The sequence below is a fragment of the Canis lupus genome (assembly GCF_048164855.1).
Source record: "Canis lupus baileyi chromosome 15 unlocalized genomic scaffold, mCanLup2.hap1 SUPER_15_unloc_1, whole genome shotgun sequence".
Classification (NCBI taxonomy): domain Eukaryota; kingdom Metazoa; phylum Chordata; class Mammalia; order Carnivora; family Canidae; genus Canis; species Canis lupus.
In genome coordinates this window covers 113,384-134,886 of record NW_027326420.1, presented here as the reverse complement: position 1 = coordinate 134,886, position 21,503 = coordinate 113,384, and the positions used below count along the sequence as shown (strand labels likewise).

The window sequence follows — 21,503 nt, the reverse complement described above, 5'->3', positions numbered from 1 at the left end:
TAAAAGAAGAAATTTTTTTAAAGTACATGGAAACAAATGAAAATGAAAACAGAATGGTTCAAAAACCTCTGGGATGCACCAAAAGCAGTGCTAAGAAGGAAATTTATAGCAATACAGGCCTCCCTCAAGAAGAAAAATCTCGGGATCCCTGGGTGGCACAGTGGTTTAGCGCCTGCCTTTGGCCCAGGGCGCGATCCTGGAGACATGGGATCGAATCCCACGTCGGGCTCCCGGTGCATGGAGCCTGCTTCTCCCTCTGCCTATGTCTCTGCCTCTCTTTCTCTCTCTCTCTCTATGTGTGACTATCATAAATAAATAAAAATTTAAAAAAAGAGAGGAAAAATTTCAAATAAACTAACCTAAAGGAGCTAGAAAAAGAACACTAAAACCTAAAACTAACAGAAGTAAGGAAATAATAAAGATTAGAGCACAAATAAATGGTATAAAAACAACAACAAAAACAATAGAGCAGATCAATGAAATCAGGAGCTGGTTCTTTGAAAAAGTCAAAAAAATTGATAAACCTCTAGTCAGACTTATCAAGAAAAAAAGAAAAAAGAGTTAAATAAAATCACAAATAAGAAGAGAAATAATGACCAATACCAGAGAAATGCAAACAATCATTACAAGAATAGTATGAAAAACTATATGCCAGGCAGCCCCGGTGGCTTAGTGGTTTAGTGCCACCTTCAGCCCAGGGCGTGATCCTGGAGACCCAGGATCAAGTCCGAAGTTGGGCTCCCTGCATGGAGCCTGCTTCTCCCTCTGCCTGTGTCTCTGCCCCTCTCTCTCTATGTGTGTCTCATGAATAAATAAATAAGACCTAAAAAAAAAAAAAAGAAAGAAAGAAAAGCTAGAGGCATCACAATTCCATACTTCAAATTATATTACAAAACTGGAGTAATCAAAACAGTATGGCATTGGCACAAAAATAGACACATAGATCAATAGAACAGAATAGAAAACCCAGAAATAAACCCACAATTATATGGCCAATTAATCTTTGACAAAGCAGGAATAAATATCCCACAGGAAAAAGACAGTCTCTTCAAAAATGATGTTGGGAAAACTAGACAGCAACATGCGAAAGAATATAACTGGGCCATTTTCTTACACCATACACAAAAATAAATTCAAAATGGATTAAAGAAAAAAAAATGGATTAAAGACCTACATGTTATACCTGAAGCCACAAAAATCCTGGAAAAGAGCACAAGCAGTAATTTTCTGATATCACCCATTCAAAAATAGATATTGGGAAAAAATATTAGGACTATATCAAAATAAAAAGATTCTACACAGAAGGAAAGCAATCAACAAAACCAAAAGGCAGCCTACTGAATGGGAGAAGAGATTTGCAAATGATATTTCAAATAAATGGTTAGTATCCAAAATATATAAAGAACCTATAAAACTCAACACCCAAAAACACAAAGCAAATAATTCAATTAAAAATGCTCAGAAGACATGCACAGACATCTCTCCAAAAAAGACACACAGGCCAACAGACAAATGAAAAGATGCTCATCATCACTCATCATCAGGGAAATGCAAATCAAAACCACAATAAGATATCGCTTCACACCAGTAAGAATGGCTAAAATAAAAAACACAAGATGGTCACCAGGGTGGCTTAGTCCATTAAGTATCTGCCTTCGGCTCAGATCATGATCCTGACATTGTGGGATCAAGCACACATCAGGCTCCCTGCTCAGTGGGAAGTCTGCTTCTCCCTCTGCCCTCTGCCTGCAGCTTCCCTGCTTGTACTGTCTCTGTCAAATAAATAAATATTAAAAAAGAAAAAAAAGCAGATGTTAATATAACTACCTCAAAATTCCACAAAGACAAACTCATGTACATTATAATAAATAGGGAAGGGGTTATAAGGGAAAGGAGGGAAAATGAGCAGGAAAAATTAGAGAGGGTGACAAGACATGAGACACCTGACTCTGGGAAACGAACAAGGGGCAGTGGAAGGGGAGGCAGGCAGGGGGATGGGGTGACTGGGTGATGGGCACTGAGGTGGGCACTTGATGGGATGAGCACTGGATGTTATACTATATGTTGGCAAATTGAACTTCAATAAAAAAATATTTTAAAAATTCGGGGATTTACCCCAAAGATTCAGATGCCATGAAACGCCAGGACACCTGCACCCCGATGTTTCTAGCAGCAATGTCCACAATAGCCACACTGTGGAAGGAGCCTCGGTGTCCATCGAAAGATGAATGGGGATCCCTGGGTGGCGCAGCGGTTTGGCGCCTGCCTTTGGCCCAGGGCGCGATCCTGGAGACCCGGGATCGAATCCCACATCGGGCTCCCGGTGCATGGAGCCTGCTTCTCCCTCTGCCTGTGTCTCTGCCTCTCTCTCTCTCTGTGACTATCATGAATAAATAAATCTTAAAAAAAAAAAAAAAAAAGAAAGAAAGATGAATGGATAAAGAAGATGTGGTCTCTGTATACAATGGAATATTCCTCAGCCATTAGAAACGACAAATACGCACCATTTGCTTCAACGTGGATGGACCTGGAGGGTATTATGCTGAGTGAAGTAAGTCAATCGGAGAAGGACAAACATTATGTGTTCTCATTCATTTGGGGAATATAAATAATAGTGAAAGGGAATATAAGGGAAGGGAGAAGAAATGTGTGGGAAATATCAGAAAGGGAGATAGAACATAAAGACTCCTAACTCTGGGAAACGAACTAGGGGTGGTGGAAGGGGAGGAGGGCGGGGGTGGGGGTGAATGGGTGGGTGATGGGCACTGAGGGGGGCACTTGACGGGATGAGCACTGGGTGTTATTCTGTATGTTGGTAAATTGAACACCAATAAAAAATAAATTTATTTTTAAAATAAATTTAAAAAACTCATGTACAACACATATATGATAAATCATCTTTGAATCATGACTCAAAATATAGAGACAGCATAAAAAAAAAGAACATTTAGATAACATGAGACATCCAAAATACATTTTTTTTCTCTCTAAACAATGAACTTTTCCGGGATTCCTGGGTGGCTCAGTGGTTTGGCACCTGCCTTCGGCCCGGGACATAATCCTGGAGTCCCGGCATCAAGTCCCGGAATCGAGTCCCACATCAGGCTTCCTACATGGAGCCTGCTTCTCCCTCTGCCTGTGTTTCTGCCTCTCTCTCTCTCTCTCTCTCTTTCATGAATAAATAAATAAAATCCTTTTTAAAAAGGTATTATTAAAAAAAAAAAAACAATGAGCTTTTCAAGAATTCTTTTTACAAAACTACCTCATGGTTTGGTATCTATGAAAGCTAATGCTTTTTAAAGCTTTTAGAAATAATTGCAATAGATTATCTTCCACCATTTCAGTAGTGGAAGAGAAAGGATTTTTGAAATTTGCCAAAGCTATGGATTCTATTTTTTTGTTGCTGATGGTAGCAAAGCAAGGATTATTGAATGATAGTGAAGCAAAGTTTATTGAGTGATAGTACAAAGTTCCCAAAGAGGGAGGAAAGCCGACAGGGTTGCCCTAAGCTATGGATTCTAAATATTGATTTATTTAAGAAAACATTCCCAAAATCTTTTTCCTGGTTTATATTTTGTTATGCACAAAAAGGTTTATGAAAATGTTAAATGTATTCCCGAAGTATACGGTGTGACATTTGGACACAAGATTGGAACAATTAACCTTGATTTTTTAGGTGTAACAATACAGAAGATAACCTTCCTTACTTGATGAAAGATTCTTGTGTCTCACACAGTGAATCTGACCATGAGAAATATTTATGGAATATAAAATCAGTAGACAAAGGCACAAAATTATCATTGACTATACAACAAATATGGTAAAGGCTATGAGCACAAACATATTGTAGTTTGTTTACATCCTTCAGTTTTATATTTGGAAAATGGCTATAGATTTAAAAGTTGTAATAATGGGGCTCCTAGGTGGGTCAGTCAGTTAAGCATCTACCTTCCACTCAAGTCCTGATCTCAAGATTCTGGGATTGAGCTCTGCACCGAGCAGGAAGCCTGCTTCTCCCTCTCCTGCTCCCCCTGCTTGTGCTCTCTCTCACTCTCTCTGTCAAATAAGTAAAACCTTTTTTAAAAAGTTGTAATAAAAAATGACGGGCTGCAAGCAGAAAGGTTGTAGACTACTTCCATAATTTTTCTACAGCCAATGTCAAATTATACAATACACAAGAGATTGTGAAATTGCCACATGCATATATATATACAAGATATTTAAACAAGGTGGAAAGTAGCTATTATATCTCTCAAAGGTTGATCGATAAGGCCTTAATTTTGTATTTCTCAGAGAACGTTACCAACATAACAAGACCTGTTAATAACCAATAGCTGGTTACATAGAAAGCGGTTTGTTTATTGGAACTTGCTGAATAAATTGATGTGCCTTAAGAGTGTAAGTATTGGGACGCCTGGGTGGCTCAGTGGTTGAGCGTCTGCGTTTGGCTCAGGGCAAGATCCCGGAGTCCCACATCCGGCTCCCCGCATGGAGCCTGCTTCTCCCTCTGCCTGTGTCTCGGCCTCTCTCTCTCTCTCTCTGTGTGTGTCTCTCATGAATAAATAAATAAAGTCTTTAAAAAATGCAGGCTCCACTGGGTGTTATTCTATATGTTGGCAAATTGAACACCAATAAAAAATAAATTTATTATTAAAAATAAAAAATAATAATAAAGCTAAGAATTTGCTTTAAAAAAAAAATGCAGGCTCCATGCGGGGAGCCCAACGTGGGACTGGATCCCGGGTCTCCAGGATCAGGCCCTGGACTGAAGATGGCGCTAAACTGCTGAGCCAGGGGGCTGTCCAATAAAATATTTTTTTAAAAAAAGAGTGTGTTTCCTGCAAGACTATTCCTGCTGAAAACATCTTCCTTCATTCTACTCCAGGGAAGAGCTGAAATTGGTGTGCATACAAGGAAAGCTAAGATACAGATGGAAACTTTGGTTACTTTCTTAACTTGAAAAGTAAATTTAAATTGCTTCAGTGTTGTATTTCTAGATCCAAACTTTAAGGACAAATTTTTCTCTAGTGATTGTGTATCAAGAACAGAATATTAGAATTTAAAAATACAAATACAACCATCTTAAATCTGCTTCTGAAAATATCATGTATCTTCTCGAAAGTACACAAAACTTCAGTGGATGAAATTGTTTCAATGGAATCTTGTCATGGCCTAAGAAGTTATCAAGGTCAAGAATTAAAAAGGGGGGCAGCCCTGGTGGCCCAGTGGTTTGGTGCCACCTGCAGCCTGGGGTGTGATCCTGGAGACACGGGATCAAGTCCCACATCAGGCTCCTGCATGGAGCCTACTTCTCCCTCTCCCTGTGTCTCTGCCTCTCTCTCTCTGTGTCTATAAATAAATAAAATCTTAAAAAAAAAAAAGAATTAAAAAGGAACAAAGTATCATAATAATTTCCTATTAGAGGAAGAAACACAATAAATTGGTGGCAGCACTACCATATCATGCCAGCAGAAGTAGCCTTAATACCATGAAGCTCAGTTGAAAATATTTTATTTATTTTATTTTTTTGAAAATATTTTATTTCGTAATGCAAATGAGCCGGTTTAATGGCCTTAAAAGCCTCCAGCAGTCGCCAGAGTTGAGACATCACTGTTCCTGTCTTAGAAGGTCAAACTTTAATATTTTAACTACCGCGTTTTTAATAATAAAATCATAGAAATGAATTTGCTTTCTAAGAAGGTTTGTGGGTTTGTTTTTTTCTTTTCTTTCTACAAGTTCATTATGTTATGGTAACATTCGCATTTAGAAAATAGCAATTTTTAACTAGCACACTTTCATCATTTGGCCAAAATATATTTTCAGGCTGACTTCAAACTACAGGTATAGCTAGCAGTCTAAAATAAGAAACAGCTTGCGTGCTCAGAGCAGGTGCCCCTCCAGGATGGTTCTCATACTTTTGTGATTTGTTACTTTGGCTGTGATGGACGTGGACTTGATTCACTCGTTGAAGTACAGGCTTGGGAGGATTTCCACTCCTGCTGAGCACGTCTGAAAGGAGGACTGTGCTAGAAACTCAGGGTTATGTGGTTATCGTAGCTGCAAGGACACACTGGTGTTGTCAACCCGAAACACGCAACCTCCAGAGGTAACTTAACGCTCGCCCGGCTCGCTCTCTCCTGCGCACTAGCACAGACCCAGCAAGCCACAACCGCAATAATCCGAGGGGTGAAGACGACTGTCGATTTAAGTTTTGGTCCCAACCGGGCCAGGCGGGGTCTTCACCTCGCTAGCCACATTTGCTACTTCTGCAAAAGACGAACGTCTCTCCATCACAGACTGGGCCCTTCGGCACCACGCGCCAGCCCTCCCCCGCCGCTTGAGCACTCGCACTCCGCCCATTGCCCCCTTTCCAAGCCGGGCGCCCTCCCGCCGGAGCGCCTCCCTTCGGGCGGTGGCCGCTCACCGGGCCTTCAGGAAGAAACGCGCTCCCCCAGAAAGAGCCCGGGTTGGGGGCTGGGCCCCAAGCCCTTTTCCGCTCCAGGCGGAGGGCGGGGGCGGGGGCGGGGGCGGGGCGGGTAGGTGACCGAACAGCCCTCGGGCGCTGCGCAACCACCGCCGGGGCGGAAGCGGCCGCCGGGCCGGCAGGGGGCGCGCTGCGGCGGCGGCGGCGGCGGGCGGGCCTGCGGGGCGTCTAGGCCGGAGCCGTTCCCAGGGCGCGCTCGGTGCCCATACAGCGCCAGCTGAGGGGCCGCTGCGGGCCGCGCGCCGCTAAGCCTGCCCGCCCCCGGGTTCCACCGGCCGCCGCCGTGCCTCCGCTGCGTCCCCGCGCCCCGAGCAGCCGCGCGAGCCCGGGCGGGGAAGGCAGGGCCGAGAGGCGGGGGTCGGCCTGCGTGGGGCCGCGCGGCGGCAGCGGCGACGACTCCAGCGACTCCGGAGACTCCGGGCGGGACCGCGCGGGGCCATGGCCGAGGCGGCCCCGGCTCCGGTAAGGGCGGCCCTGGTGCCGAGCGCTGCGAGCCCGGGACCGGCGGGGCGCCTAGGGCGCTGCGCCGCGGACCCGCAGGGCCCCGGAGCACCGGCGCTGCCGGGGTCCCGCCGACCGGGAGGAGCGCGAGGCTCCGGGGGGGACGCGGACGCCGAGCTCGCGGCTGGGAGGGCGCGCCCCCTCCCCCATCGCCAAGTCCCCGCGCCGCGGGTGCGAGGCCCAGGGCGCCCGCTCCCCGTTTGGACGTGTGGGGCGGAGAGCGCGTGTTCCGCTCATCAAAGAGGAGTGAGTGCAGAGGGGCTCCTGGCGCCGGGGGTCGGCCCCCCTACGGCCGCGGCCCGGGCCAGACGCTCGGTCTGGTGCTTGCCTCGGCCAGACTCGGCGCGGAGTCCCGGCGGAACGTCCCGGTGGGTGCGCTGCACCTGAGCCTCGCGCAGCCGCAGATGCCGCCGGCGGGAGGAGGGCCTGCGGGAGCGCAGGCACCGCCGGCGCCCGGGGTCTGACCGTGCCCGCCAGGCCGGAGGCCGCTGTGACCGAGCGGCGCGGGTTCCGAGGGTGGGAGCAGCTTCCGAGTGTTTATTCATGCCGCGGCTGTTTCCCGCAGGCCCGCAGCCTGCCAGGCGGTCTCCCAGCTGCTGGGGCCGCACAGACGCCCGAGAGAGGCCCTGCGCACGGGAGCCACGGAGCATGCCGTGGGATTGTCAGCTAGGAAGGAAGCCTTTGGTCACCCCAAGGAGAGCCGCTTCAGGGGGTCAGGGGCCCGAATGGGCAGTTGAGGAGTGCCTGGAATGAGAAGGAAGGGAAAAGAGGGAACAGTAGCAGTGCGGTGAGTAGAGCAGAGGGGAACACCGCCTCTGCCCTGGGACCTATTTTCCTTTTTTTCCGATTTTAATATGGTAGAGATGATCACGTCTCTATGCCAACCTTATCTAAGAAATATGATGGAAACTACAAATAGAACTTTAAATTTTCTAGTAGTCACATTCGAAAAGGAATTGTTGGAATTAGTCTTAATGAATTTTATTTAACCCAATGGTTACAAAATATTTCAGTGGGTAACCAATATGAAGAACTTAATGAAATTTTACATTTTCCCCCATACTAAGTGTGCAAAATCTGGTGTGTACTTTATTCTAACTGCACATCCCAATCAAAATAACCACATTTCAAGTGCTCAGTAGCCACGTGTGGCCACCCTAATGAATAGTGCTGGTCTGTCTTACAAGAAGCAGGAAAGATTGAAATACCATAAAAAAAAGAAAAGAACAATGTCCCTAAAAACGTGGAAGGAGTTGGCATTCAGAGCATAAGTGGAGAGATTCGTTTTAAACAGGGTGAAACGGGATCCCTGGGTGGCGCAGTGGTTTAGCCCTGCCTTTGGCCCAGGGCGCGATCTGGAGACCCGGGATGGAATCCCACGTTGGGCTCCCGGTGCATGGAGCCTGCTTCTCCCTCTGCCTGTGTCTCTGCCTCTCTCTCTCTCTCTCTCTGTGACTATCATAAAATAAATAAATAAACAAACAAACAGGGTGAAACTTTCCTGTGGGAAGGGAGAAAGCATGGATTAAGTTAGTGACAAGTTTGAAGTGGGAAGGGCTGTGGGGGAAAATGGAGAAATTAAAAGAGTTTCAGTCTCATTACTCCAGTTTTCTTCTCAAAGGAGGAGGCCGTTTTGTCCCCCCGGAATTGAGGGATTCTGCAGTGGACCAGAGCCTGAGTGTTCATGTATGCTCCCCACACCAGCAGTATCAAACACAGAATCTCAATTCTCCTCCCAGACCTCCTGGATCAAAGTCTGCCTTTTAGCAGAATCTCCAGATGATTTTTATTGCACATTAGTTTGAGAAGCACTGTACTAGAAGTTTAAGGAGTGTGCTGGGGGTTTGTAGTGGCCACGTTATGGAATGGGAAGAGAAGCTTGGGGGTACCAGGCAGCACTGAGTTCCTGCTGAGCCCAGAAACCAGTGGTGTGTGGTGACACTGGTTCTCTCTGCTGTGGGACTTTCTTTAGTACGGTTTAGCAGCCTGCTTACAGGAAGAGAGAAAGAAAGAACAGTTAGATGGTTTCAGAGGTGGAGTCTGTGAGGCAGAAGGGGTTGAAGGTGGTTGAAATGATCAGCTGAGGAAAAAAACAAAGCCTGGAACAGGCTCGCCAGCCTGGAGCAAAAGACATGATCAGAGCAAGTAGCTGGTGGGCTGGAGAGATGGGAGGTTGTGGTCAGGAGGGTGTTCTCAGATGCATGGAGTTGGAAGGCTCTGTAGAGGTCATTCTGGTCCAACCTCCTATTTGTTGTTGGAATTTATTTTTAATACACTTTTTGTTTAGTAGCATTTTCAGTGACAGGACAGCCTGTTATGTTCTTGGAGAGATCTAGTTTCAAAAATTATTTATATAGGCCAGAGTTTGCCTGCCTGAAAATTCCATGTTGTTTCTAGTTCTGCCCTCTGGAGTAAACGCAGTATAATATTAAACAAGTCTGTTCTGCCTTCTGTTTTATAGCCATCAACTATTTGACAATAGCCATCATGTTTTCTTCATACCCAACATTCGCAACTTAATTAACTATTACTGAGTGGTATGATTGTGGTTTGTAAGCAGGGTGGTGGACAGGGCCAGAGCATAAATCAATAAAGGGCTTATCAGAGGGCAGTGAGTTCAGTGAAACCTGGAAAGATCTGGTGCCCTTAGGCCTTTTCCAGAAATAGAGGGTACAGCAGCAACCTGAGCCTCCAGACAGTTGGCTCTAGGACCTGGCATCCCAGGGAATATGCCAGGCTGGTTCTTGATCCAGTTTCATTCATTTACTTACTTAATTCATCGCTGAACCACCAAAGCAGTTCTCTTGGCTTTCGATGCTGATGAGTCCCATTAAGATGAAGCTTATGGAGGCAGTGCGAAAACGATATTTAGAGTAATCTTAGTTGGTTAACTCGTTAACCAGTCCTCCTTTGATTTCAGTTTGCATTAGGGCTCCTTCCGACACTCAATGCCTTGTCTCATCTCTCCACTGCATGTAGACTTCTGAATGGGACTCCGAATGCCTTACGTCGCTGCAGCCCCTTCCTCTTCCCACACCCCCAGCAGCAAATGAGGCACACCTGCAGACTGCGGCCATCTCCCTGTGGACAGTGGTGGCAGCTGTGCAGGCTATCGAGAGAAAGGTGGAGGTCCACAGCCGGCGACTCTTGCACCTAGAAGGACGGACGGGGACAGCAGAGAAGAAGCTAGCCAGCTGTGAAAAGACGGTGGCTGACCTTGGGAACCAACTGGAGGGCAAGTGGGCTGTGCTGGGGACCCTGCTGCAGGAGTATGGGCTGCTGCAGAGACGGCTGGAGAACTTGGAGAACCTACTGAGGAACAGGAACTTCTGGATTCTGCGGCTGCCACCCGGCATTAAAGGAGATATCCCGAAGGTAATTCTCTCACTTGTTGATGGAAAGTGGTGCCCCTAGTCCTTAGACTGGGAGGAAGGGACGGTGTTGGCCAATCTGGCTAAAGGAAAGGTGAAGGTGGCTTTTGTTTACCTATTTGGGAAGCATTTTGTGTTCAGTGTAGTGATAATTTGAAGTGTCAAATTCTTTCCTTTAAAAAAAAATGTACTTATTTGAGAGAGAGAATGAGAACAAATATGATCATGAGAGTGGGGGTGAGGAGAGGAGGAGGGAGAAGCAAGTTCCCTGCTGACGTGGGGCTCGATCCAGGACCCTGAGATCATGACCTGAGCTGAAGGCAATTGCTTAACTGGCTGAGCCACCCAGGCGCCAGTGGAAAACTCTTTCCAACTCAAAGTTGACTACCTGGCAGATAGACTTTTTCCTCTTACGTTTTTTTCTACCCTTTACTGCGGAGTCACTTTTTTCTTTGTTAACCTGCTTGCCACAACCTTGATGTGGAAACTAAGTATCATTTAAATCAGCTTGTCTGAATCTGTTGGTAGTTCTGGTGAAAAAAAGGAGGAAGAGGGAAGAGCTGTAGAGTAAATATAAGGGTTTGGGGCTCTCTGTAGATCTAGGATTAATGTGATCTGTCCTTTAGCATCTTTTACAGAAGTTTGCTGTGGTACTAGGGCCTGGCCCTGCTGGAGGGAGTAGCCCACAAACCAAAAGCCATGGAATTCTTAAGCCATGTATTCTTAAGCCATGGAGTACAGCTTTGTGGCAGCTAGTTTCCTTAAGCACATACTGTTTGCTCCATATCTGTATCCTAAAGGCACAGCATTGAACAATTCATTTAAGAGTCCCTGGAGCTTATATTTTAGTGGAGAAAGAAAGATAAACAAAATAAATACATTTAAGTGTGTAGATAAAAAATAAAAGTGCTATTTGGTGATATATTTTATGTGGGATTTCAGAGAACCTATCATAAAGATGCTAATATTTAGGCTGAGACAGAATGATAGGAAGGACCCAGCTATGAGAAGATCTAGGAAAAGCTTTCTAGGCAGAACAAACGCCCAGTGCAAAGTCCTGAAGGGCATGGGGAAAGGCCCATTAACTGGTATGTAGTGAACAGATAGGCATATGCCTATTTAAGTGGGTAGGGGTCAGGTCATTCAGGGCAGTGTTTTTCAGCCCTGACTTTACATTTTGGTGGGTATCACAACTAGAGATTCCAATTTAGTGGGTCCCAGATGGGGCCTAAACATTAATAGTATTTACAGCTCCATAGTGGAGTCTAATATGCGATTGGGGATGTGAGTCACTGATGTGTAGAGGATCTGGAGGCCAAGGAGAAGAATTGGTTTTATCGTAGGTGTAATGGAAAGAAAGTGAAGTGTTGTTTGTTTTTTTTTAAGATTTTATTTATTTATTCATGAGAGACAGAGGGTCTGCCTGTCTCTCTCTCTCTCTCTCTCTCTCTCTCTCTCTGTGTCTCTCATGAATAAATAAATAAAATCTTAAAAAAAAAGAAATTGAAGGTTTTAAGCAGAGGAGCTCTATCTGGTTTATATTTTGAACAAATAACGTTGGCTGCTCTGTGGAGAGAGGGTCAAGGTGGTAAGAACAGAAGCAGTAGGCAGCTGTAATAGTGGGAGGGATGAGAGTAGGTTGGGTGAGGGTAGCAGTGGTAGAGACGAGCAGTGGACAGGTTCAGGACCTTTGGTGGAATTGATGGGTTTGGAGTTACTGATGGGAATTAGCGAATGGGGAACGAAGGACAATGATCTTTGTAAATTTACTCTATGATTATGCACCTAGAACTTAATGTTCTCACTGCTTTAGTTTTTTTCATAAGAAACCTAACTTGCCCAAGATCATATAGTTCAGAAATACAAATAATAGAGTGATATCGTTACCCATTTGGCTCCAGAGCATATGCTTTTCCTACCTCAAGTTTACTGACTCAGGCTTTTGGCTTGAAGAACCGGCTGGAATGTGGTGGCATTTACTGAGATGGGAAATGTCTTGAGGAGTGGGAGGGAATGAGGACTTCTCTTTTGGCAGCAGTAGGTTTGAGATGACCGTGACATATGATGGTAAGTGGTCTCTGCCGCTCAAAGATGAGAAATATTTGGCAGTCATTGGTGCACATATCATGTTGTAAGTCATGAGGCTGGAAGTGATTGCCTCGGGCGAGAAAGTGGAGAAGCAGGAGAAAGAGTCCAAGGACCATGCCCAGGAGCAGGAAGAGCCAGCAAAGAAGGCTGAAAAGGAGTGGTCAGTGAGGTGGGAACAAGACGGGAAAGTATGTGGGGTCACAGAACAAGGAAAAGCATTTGAGGAGAGAGTTGTCGTTTTGTTGCATGTTACTAAGAGGTCTAGAAAGATGAGGACAGAGTATGATTTGGCAACAGAGACCTAGCTGGTGACCTTGCCAAGAGTTCTCTTGCCCTGTGAGGAGGGTGGGGATGGCGGGGAGGGGGGGTATAGAAATCTGAAAGGGGGCAAATTGAAGAGTGAGTGGGAAGAGAGAAGGATGACCGATGCCTCTGTCCAGGCATGCAGGGAGGGACATCAGCTCACATCCGACAGAGAACCTTCCCCAGTGTGTTTCACTTGTGTGTCTGCAGCCTCTCTGAGACTTCTGTGGGACAATTTAGACTAGTACTTGCCACAAGATTAGCAGAGAAGGTAAGTTAAAGTGTGTATCCATTGTCTTACCTAGATAAATGGATAACATTTAGATTCTTGGGTTTTGGCTCAGGTCATGAGATGGAGCCCCGTGTCGGGCTTTGTGCTTGGTGGGGAGTCTGCTTGAAAGTCTCCTTCCCCATCTCTGTCTGCCTCTCTCCCTCCCCTTCTGCCCCTCCCCCCCCAAAATAAGATTTTTTTTTGCTTTTTAAGATTTTATTTATTTATTCATGAGAGACACACACACGGGGGAGGGTGGGCAGAGAAATAGACAGAGGGATAAACACTTCATGCAGGAAGCCCAATGTGGGACTTGATCCCGGGACTCCAGAATCATAACCTGAGCCAAAGGCAGACTTTCAACCACCGAGCCACCCAGGCATCCCAAATAAACAAAATCTTAAAAAACAAAAAAAAATGTAAACTCTCCATTTTAAACTCCGAAATCATATATAAAATAATGTGATGTTTCTTCTTTTTTTTTTTTTAAGATTTTATTTATTTATTCATAGAGACACAGAGAGAGAGAGAGAGGCAGAGACACAGGCAGAGGGAGAAGCAGGCTCCATGCAGAGAACCTGACATGGGACTCGATCCAGGGTCTCCAGGATCACGCCCTGGGCTGCAGGCGGCGCTAAACCGCTGCGCCACCAGGGCTGCCCAAAGTGATGTTTCTTAAAGGTGTTTTTTAAAGATTTTATTTATTTATTCATGAGAGATACAGGGAGAGAGAGAGACATAGGCAGAAGGAGAAGTAGGTTCCCTGCAGAGATTGGATCCAAGGACCCCAGGATCACACCCTGAGCTGAAGGCAGACACTCAACACTGGGCCACCCAGTGTCCCTCTTAAAGATTTCTTCATGAAATTAGAATATACTGAAGATTAACTGGCTTTATTTTTTTTTAATTTTTATTTATTTATGATAGTCACAGAGAGAGAGAGAGAGAGAGAGAGAGAGAGGCAGAGACATAGGCAGAGGGAGAAGCAGGCTCCATGCACCGGGAGCCCGATGTGGGATTCGATCCTGGGTCTCCAGGATCACGCCCTGGGCCAAAGGCAGGCGCTAAACCGCTGCGCCACCCAGGGATCCCGATTAACTGGCTTTAAATGTGGGAAGTAAAGTTTGTGTCTTTGCTTTGTTGAAAATGTTCTTATTCTGTCCTTTTGAGGGCCAAGATCAGAATAATTTTTCCACAGCTTTCTTCTTAGTTTCAATTTTTAATATTTTTTTTATTTTCTTTTAATTTTTTTTTATGATAGTCACAGAGAGAGAGAGAGAGAGAGAGAGAGAGGCAGAGACACAGGCAGAGGGAGAAGCAGGCTCCATGCACCGGGAGCCTGACGTGGGATTCGATCCCGGGTCTCCAGATCGCGCCCTGGGCCAAAGGCAGGCGCCAAACCGCTGCGCCACCCAGGGATCCCAATTTTTTAATTTTTAATTTAATTTTTTCAAAGATTTTATTTATGTGTTCATGAGAGACACAGAAAAAGGCAGCGACACAGACAGAGAGAGAAGCAGGCTCTCTGCTGGGAGCCCGATGTGGAACTCCATCCTAGTACCCCGGGATCAGGCCCTGAGCCGAAGGCAGATGCTTGACTGCTGAGCCAACCAGACGTCCCAGTTTCAATTTTTTAAATTGTGGTAAAAAAAATTGGGTGGCTCAGTTGGTTAAAGGCCTGCCCAAGGCTCAGGTCATGATCTCAGGATCCTGGGATTGCGTCCCATGCCCGAGAATCTGGCTCCCTGTTTGGTGGGGAGCCTGCCTTTCCTCTCCCTCTCCATCTGCCCCTCCCTGCTGCTCGTGCTCTCTCTCCCCCCCCCCAAACAAAATCTTTAAAAAAAAAAATTGTGGTAAAATAAATACAACATAAAAGTTACCATTTTTGCGATATTTAATGTACAGTTTAGTGGCATTAAGTACATTCTTGTAAAGTGTGACCACCATCCCCACTGTCCATCTTCAGAACTTCCCAAACTGAAACTCTGTCCCCATCAAACACTAAGCCACAGCCCTAAGGAGCCCTAAGCCTCCTGCCCCAGCCTCTGGGGCCAACCTTCTGCTTTCTATCTCTGTGAATTTGACTATTCTTGGGACCTCATATGAGTGAAATTCTACACTATTTGTCCCTTTGTGACTGGCTTATTCCACTCAGCATAACACCCTTCAGGTTCACCTGTGTTACAGTGTGTCAGCATTTCCATTATAAGGCTGAATGATATTCCATTTCTCTAAGATTTTTTTGTTTGTTTGTTTTAGAAATTTTAGGACCTATGGACTTTTTTTTTAATTTTTTTTTTTTCTTTTTAACTTATTCATTCAGAAAGAGAGAGAGAGGCAGAGACAAAGGCAGAGGGAGAAGCAGGCTCCATGCAGGGAGCCCGACATGGGACTTGATCCCGGGTCTCCAGGATCACATCTGGGCTGCAGGTGGCACTAAACTGCTGCGCCACTGGGGCTGCCCTCTAAGAATTTTTTTTTTTTTTTAAGATTTTATTTATTTATTCATGAGAGACACAGAGAGTCAGAGATACAGGCAGGAAGAGGGAGAAGCAGGCTCCATGCAGGAAAGCCAATGTGGAACTCGATCCCAGGATTGTGGGATCAAGCCCTGAGCCACCCAGGCATCCCTCTTGCAGAATTTTAAAGGCATTGATCCTTTGTCTCGTAACATGAAATACCATTGATAAAAACCTTTATGCCAAATCAATTCCAAATTAATATTTTTGTATTCCAAATGAATATCAAACCCATTTGTAAGAAATCAATTTTCTTCTCTCTAGAAGTTTCCTTCCCTTTCCCTTTCCCTTTCCCTTTCCCTTTCCCTTTCCCTTTCCCTTTCCCTTTCCCTTTCCCTTTCCCTTTCCTTCTTCTTTTTCCATTCATGAAAGACACAGAGAGAGAGGCAGAGACATACGCAGAGGGAGAACAGGCTCCATGCAGGGAGCCTGATGTAGGACTCGATCCCGGGACTCCAGGATCACGCCCTGGGCCAAAGGTAGGCGCTAAACTGCTGAGCCGCCCAGGGATCTAGAAGTTTTCATCTTCCATTTGTACTTGTTTTTCTAAAATGTGTTGAGGGTGTGTCTGGAGGTAGGTCTTTTAATATTTGTGTCAGGTGCTTGGTATGATCTTTCAGTCAGAAAATGGGTCTTTCCAGCTCTGGGAACTTTTCTTACATAATTCCATTTTTATAGTATTTCATCCTCATTTCCCCTTTCTGGAAAGATGGATCATCATCTTTGTCTCTAACTTTCTCTTCTTGTTATTCACCTTTTTAGAGTTCCCTAATCTTTCTTTCCAGTCTTTCTAATCATTTTAATACATATTTAATATTCTTTTATTTTCTTTCTTTTTTTTTTTACATATTTAATTTTCAAGAATATTTCTAGCTCCTTTTTTTTTGGAGCAGCCTGAGTTTTTTTTAATGGATGCAATATTTGAATTTCTCTGGAAATACATATTAGAGGTCTCTTTGATTTGTTAGTTCATTGTGGTTTTTTCCTTCTAGGATAGTTTGTAGTGTTTGTTCATCCTGGTGCTGTAATTTTTTTTTAAACACTGAGTATTGTTAGGTTGTATATTGATAAGTGAAGGATTCAACTTATTAATAGGTCAATTATAGGAGGCCTGTTTTCTCTGCCACCATGTGAGTCTGTTTAATCAAAAGACCTTTTCTTAATAAGAGAGAGCTGTCTCTACTGATGCTAGATGTAGGTGGGCTTTCCTTTGAGTTACCGTGGCAACGAGCTAGTAGGGAGCGCAAGGACCACCAAGATGCCAGAGTAAGGCAGTTCTGTGTTGTCAACACCCACCCTGGGTTCACAGGCCGTCTCCAGGAAGCTATTCCATTTCCTTAGAGGTGATATGTATGGTGTTAGCTTTTGGGTAAATCGTCACTCTGCTTCTGGGATGACAGCAGAGGAATCCCTGCTCTTCCAAAGACAGACCTTCAAACTGCAGCTGTCATCACTTTGATTCCTGCTCCATGTGTCTGCCAGCTTTGAGCTTGGAATTCTCTGGATTCCTCAACTGTAGTCCCTCCTGTGCGTATCACAGAGCTGCAGCTTCCTTACACGCCTTGGGCCCTAGCACATGCCTGTCCTCTGTGTCTCACTGAGAAACTTTTCAAAAATTCTGGTCCAGTGATGGCTTCTCCTCATTCTTGCCACCACTTTAGATTTAGTCCTTGCTGATCTTTTCTCTTCTTTTTTTTTTTTAAATAAATTTATTTTTTATTGGTGTTCAATTTACTAACATACAGAATAACACCCAGTTCTCATCCCGTCAAGTGCCCCCCTCAGTGCCCATCACCCATTCACCCCCACCCCCCCGCCCTCCTCCCCTTCCACCACCCCTAGTTCGTTTCCCAGAGTTAGGAGTCTTTATGTTCTGTCTCCCTTTCTGATATTTCCCACACATTTCTTCTCCCTTCCCTTATATTCCCTTTCACTATTATTTATATTCCCCAAATGAATGAGAACATATAATGTTTGTCCTTTTCTGATTGACTTACTTCACTCAGCATCATACCCTCCAGTTCCATCCACGTCGAAGCAAATGGTGGGTATTTGTCGTTTCTAATGGCTGAGTAATATTCCATTGTATACAAAAACCACATCTTCTTTATCCATTCATCTTTCAGTGGACACCGAGGCTCCTTCCACAGTGTGGCTATTGTGGACATTGCTTCTAGAAACATCGGGGTGCAGGTGTCCCGGAGTTTCACTGCATCACTGCAAAGATGCATCACTGCATCTTTGGGGTAAATCCCCAACAGTGCAATTGCTGGGTCGTAGGGCAGATCTATTTTTATTTTATTTTATTTTATTTATTTTATTTTATTTATTTTATTTTATTTTATTTATTTTATTTTTTATTTTTATTTTTATTTTTATTTTTATTTTTATTTATTTATTTATTTACGATAGTCACAGAGAGAGAGAGAGAGAGGCAGAGACACAGGCAGAGAGAGAAGCAGGCTCCATACACTGGGAGCCCGACGTGGGATTCGATCCCCGGTCTCCAGGATCGCGCCCTGAGCCAAAGGCAGGCGCCAAACCGCTGCGCCACCCAGGGATCCCCGGGCAGATCTATTTTTAACTCCTTGAGGAACCTCCACACAGTTTTCCAGAGTGGCTGCACCAGTTCACATTCCCACCAACAGTGTAAGAGGGTTCCCTTTTCTCCGCATCCTCTCCAACATTTGTGGTTTCCTGCCTTGTTAATGTTCCCTGTTCTCACTGCTGTGAGGTGGTATTTCATTGTGGTTTTGATTTGTATTTCCCTGATGGCAAGTGATGCAGAGCATTTTCTCATGTGCATATTGGCCATGTCTATGTCTTCCTCTGTGAGATTTCTCTTCCTGTCTTTTGCCCATTTCATGATTGGATTGTTTGTTTCTTTGGTGTTGAGTTTCATAAGTTCTTTATAGATCTTGGAAACTAGCCCTTTATCTGATACGTCATTTGCAAATATCTTCTCCCATTCTGTAGGTTGTCTTTGAGTTTTGTTGACTGTATCCTTTGCTGTGCAAAAGCTTCTTATCTTGATGAAGTCCCAATAGTACATTTTTGCTTTTGTTTCTTTTGCCTTCGTGGATGTATCTTGCAAGAAGTTACTGTGGCCGAGTTCAAAAAGGGTGTTGCCTTTGTTCTCCTCTAGGATTTTGATGGAATCTTGTCTCACATTTAGATCTTTCATCCATTTTGAGTTTATCTTTGTGTATGGTGAAAGAGAGTGGTCTAGTTTCATTCTTCTGCATGTGGATGTCCAATTTTCCCAGCACCATTTATTGAAGAGACTGTCTTTCTTCCAATGGATAGTCTTTCCTCCTTTAACAAATATTAGTTGACCATAAAGTTCAGGGTCCACTTCTGGGTTCTTTATTCTGTTCCATTGATCTATGTGTCTGTTTTTGTGCCAGTACCACACTGTCTTGATGACCACAGCTTTATAGTACAACCTGAAATCTGGCATTGTGATGCCCCCAGCTATGGTTTTCTTTTTTAAAATTCCCCTGGCTATTCGGGGTCTTTTCTGATTCCACACAAATCTTAAAATAATTTGTTCTAACTCTCTGAAGAAAGTCCATGGTATTTTGATAGGGATTGCATTAAACGTGTAAATTGCCCTGGGTAACATTGACATTTTCACAATATTAATTCTTCCAATCCATGAGCATGGAATATTTTTCCATCTCTTTGTGTCTTCCTCAATTTCTTTCAGAAGTATTCTATAGTTTTTAGGGTATAGATCCTTTACCTCTTTGGTTAGATTTATTCCTAGGTATCTTATGCTTTTGGGTGCAATTGTAAATGGGATTGACTCCTTAATTTCTCTTTCTTCAGTCTCATTGTTAGTGTATAGAAATGCCATTCATTTCAGGGCATTGATTTTGTATCCTGCCACAGTGCCAAATTGCTGTATGAGTTCTAGCAGTTTTGGGGTGGAGGCTTTTGGGTTTTCTATGTAGAGTATCATGTCATCGGCGAAGAGGGAGAGTCTGACTTCTTCTTTGCCGATTTGAATGCCTTTAATGTCTTTTTGTTGTCTGATTGCTGAGGCTAGGACTTCCAGTACTATGTTGAATAGCAGTGGTGAGAGTGGACATCCCTGTCTTGTTCCTGATCTTAGGGGAAAGGCTCCCAGTGCTTCCCCATTGAGAATGATATTTGCTGTGGGATTTTCGTAGATGGCTTTTAAGATGTTGAGGAATGTTCCCTCTATCCCTACACTCTGAAGAGTTTTGATCAGGAATGGATGCTGTATTTTATCAAATGCTTTCTCTGCATCTAATGAGAGGATCATCTGGTTCTTGGTTTTTCTCTTGCTGCTATGATGAATCACATTGATTGTTTTACGAGTGTTGAACCAGCCTTATGTCCCGGGGATAAATCCTACTTGGTCATGGTGAATAATTTTCTTAATGTACTGTTGGATCCTATTGGCTAGTATCTTGTTGAGAATTTTTGCATCCATGTTCATCAGGGATATTGGTCTGTAATTCTCCTTTTTGGTGGGGTCTTTGTCTGGTTATGGAATTAAGGTGATGCTGGACTCATAGAACGAATTTGGAAGTACTCCATCTCTTTCTATCCTTCCAAACAGCTTTAGTAGAATAGGTATGATTTCTTCTTTAAACGTTTGATAGAATTCCCCTGGGAAGCCATCTGGCCCTGGACTCTTGTGTCTTGGGAGGTTTTTGATGACTGCTTCAATTTCCTCCCTGGTTATTGGCCTGTTAATGTTTTCTATTTCTTCCTGTTCAGTTTTGGTAGTTTGTGGCTTTCCAGGAATGCGTCCATTTCTTCTAGATTGTCTAATTTATTGGCGTATAGCTGTTCATAATATGTTTTTATTTTTTTTTATTTATTTATTTTATTTATTTATTTTTTTCATAATATGTTTTTAAAATCGTTTGTATTTCCTTGGTGTTGGTAGTGATCTCTCATTTCTCATTCATGATTTTATTAATTTGAGTCTTCTCTTTCTTCTTTTCAATAAGGCTGGCTAATGGTTTATCTATCTTATTAATTCTTTCAAAGAACCAACTCCTGGTTTTGTTGATCTGTTCCACAGTTCTTCTGGTCTCGATTTCGTTGAGTTCTGCTCGAATCTTAATTAACTCTCTTCTGCTGGGTGTAGGGTCCATCTGCTGTTTTTTCTCTAGCTCCTTTATGTGTAAGGTTAGCTTTTGTATTTTAGTTCTTTCCAGTTTTTGAATGGATGCTTGTATTGCGATGTATTTCCCCCTTAAGACTGCTTTTGCTGCATCCCAAAGATTTTGAACGGTTGAATCTTCATTCTCATTTGTTTCCATGAATCTTTTTAATTCTTCCTTAATTTCCTGGTTGACCCTTTCATCTTTTAGCAGGATGGTCCTTAACCTCCACGTGTTTGAGGTCCTTCCAAACTTCTTGTTGTGATTTAGTTCTAATTTCAGGGCATTTTGGTCTGAGAATATGCAGGGGACGATCCCAATCTTTTGGTATCGGTTCAGACCCGATTTGTGACCCAGTATGTGGTCTATTCTGGAGAAAGTTCCATGTGCACTTGAGAAGAATGTGTATTCAGTTGAGTTTGGATGTAAAGTTCTGTAGATATCTGTGAAATCCATCTGGTCCAGTTTATCATTTAAAGCTCTCGTTTCTTTGGAGATGCTGTGCTTAGAAGACCTATCGAGGGTAGAAAGAGCTAGATTGAAGTCACCAAGTATAAGTGTATTATTATCTAAGTATTAATTCACTTTGGTTATTAATTGATTTATATATTTGGCAGCTCCCACATTTGGGGCATATATATTGAGGATTGTTAAGTCCTCTTGTTGGATAGATCCTTTAAATATGATATAGTGTCCCTCTTCATCCCTCACTACAGTCTTCGGGGTAAATTTTAGTTTATCTGATATAAGGATGGCTACCCCTGCTTTCTTTTGAGGACCATTCGAACGGTAAATGGTTCTCCAACCTTTTATTTTCAGGCT

The 21,503-nt window shown here is 44.0% G+C and overlaps 1 protein-coding gene across 1 annotated transcript in view; it reads left to right on the top strand.

Moving 5' to 3' along the window:
* The first annotated feature begins 6,788 nt into the window (after positions 1-6,788).
* The window catches only part of ZNF398 (zinc finger protein 398), a 37,593-nt gene continuing 22,878 nt past the window's right edge, over positions 6,789-21,503 (top strand). The window contains exons 1-2 of the mRNA XM_072818986.1: positions 6,789-6,946; positions 9,965-10,360. Coding sequence (XP_072675087.1) covers positions 6,923-6,946; positions 9,965-10,360 — 420 coding nt within the window. The 5' untranslated portion in view covers positions 6,789-6,922. The remainder of the gene's footprint in view (positions 6,947-9,964; positions 10,361-21,503) is intronic.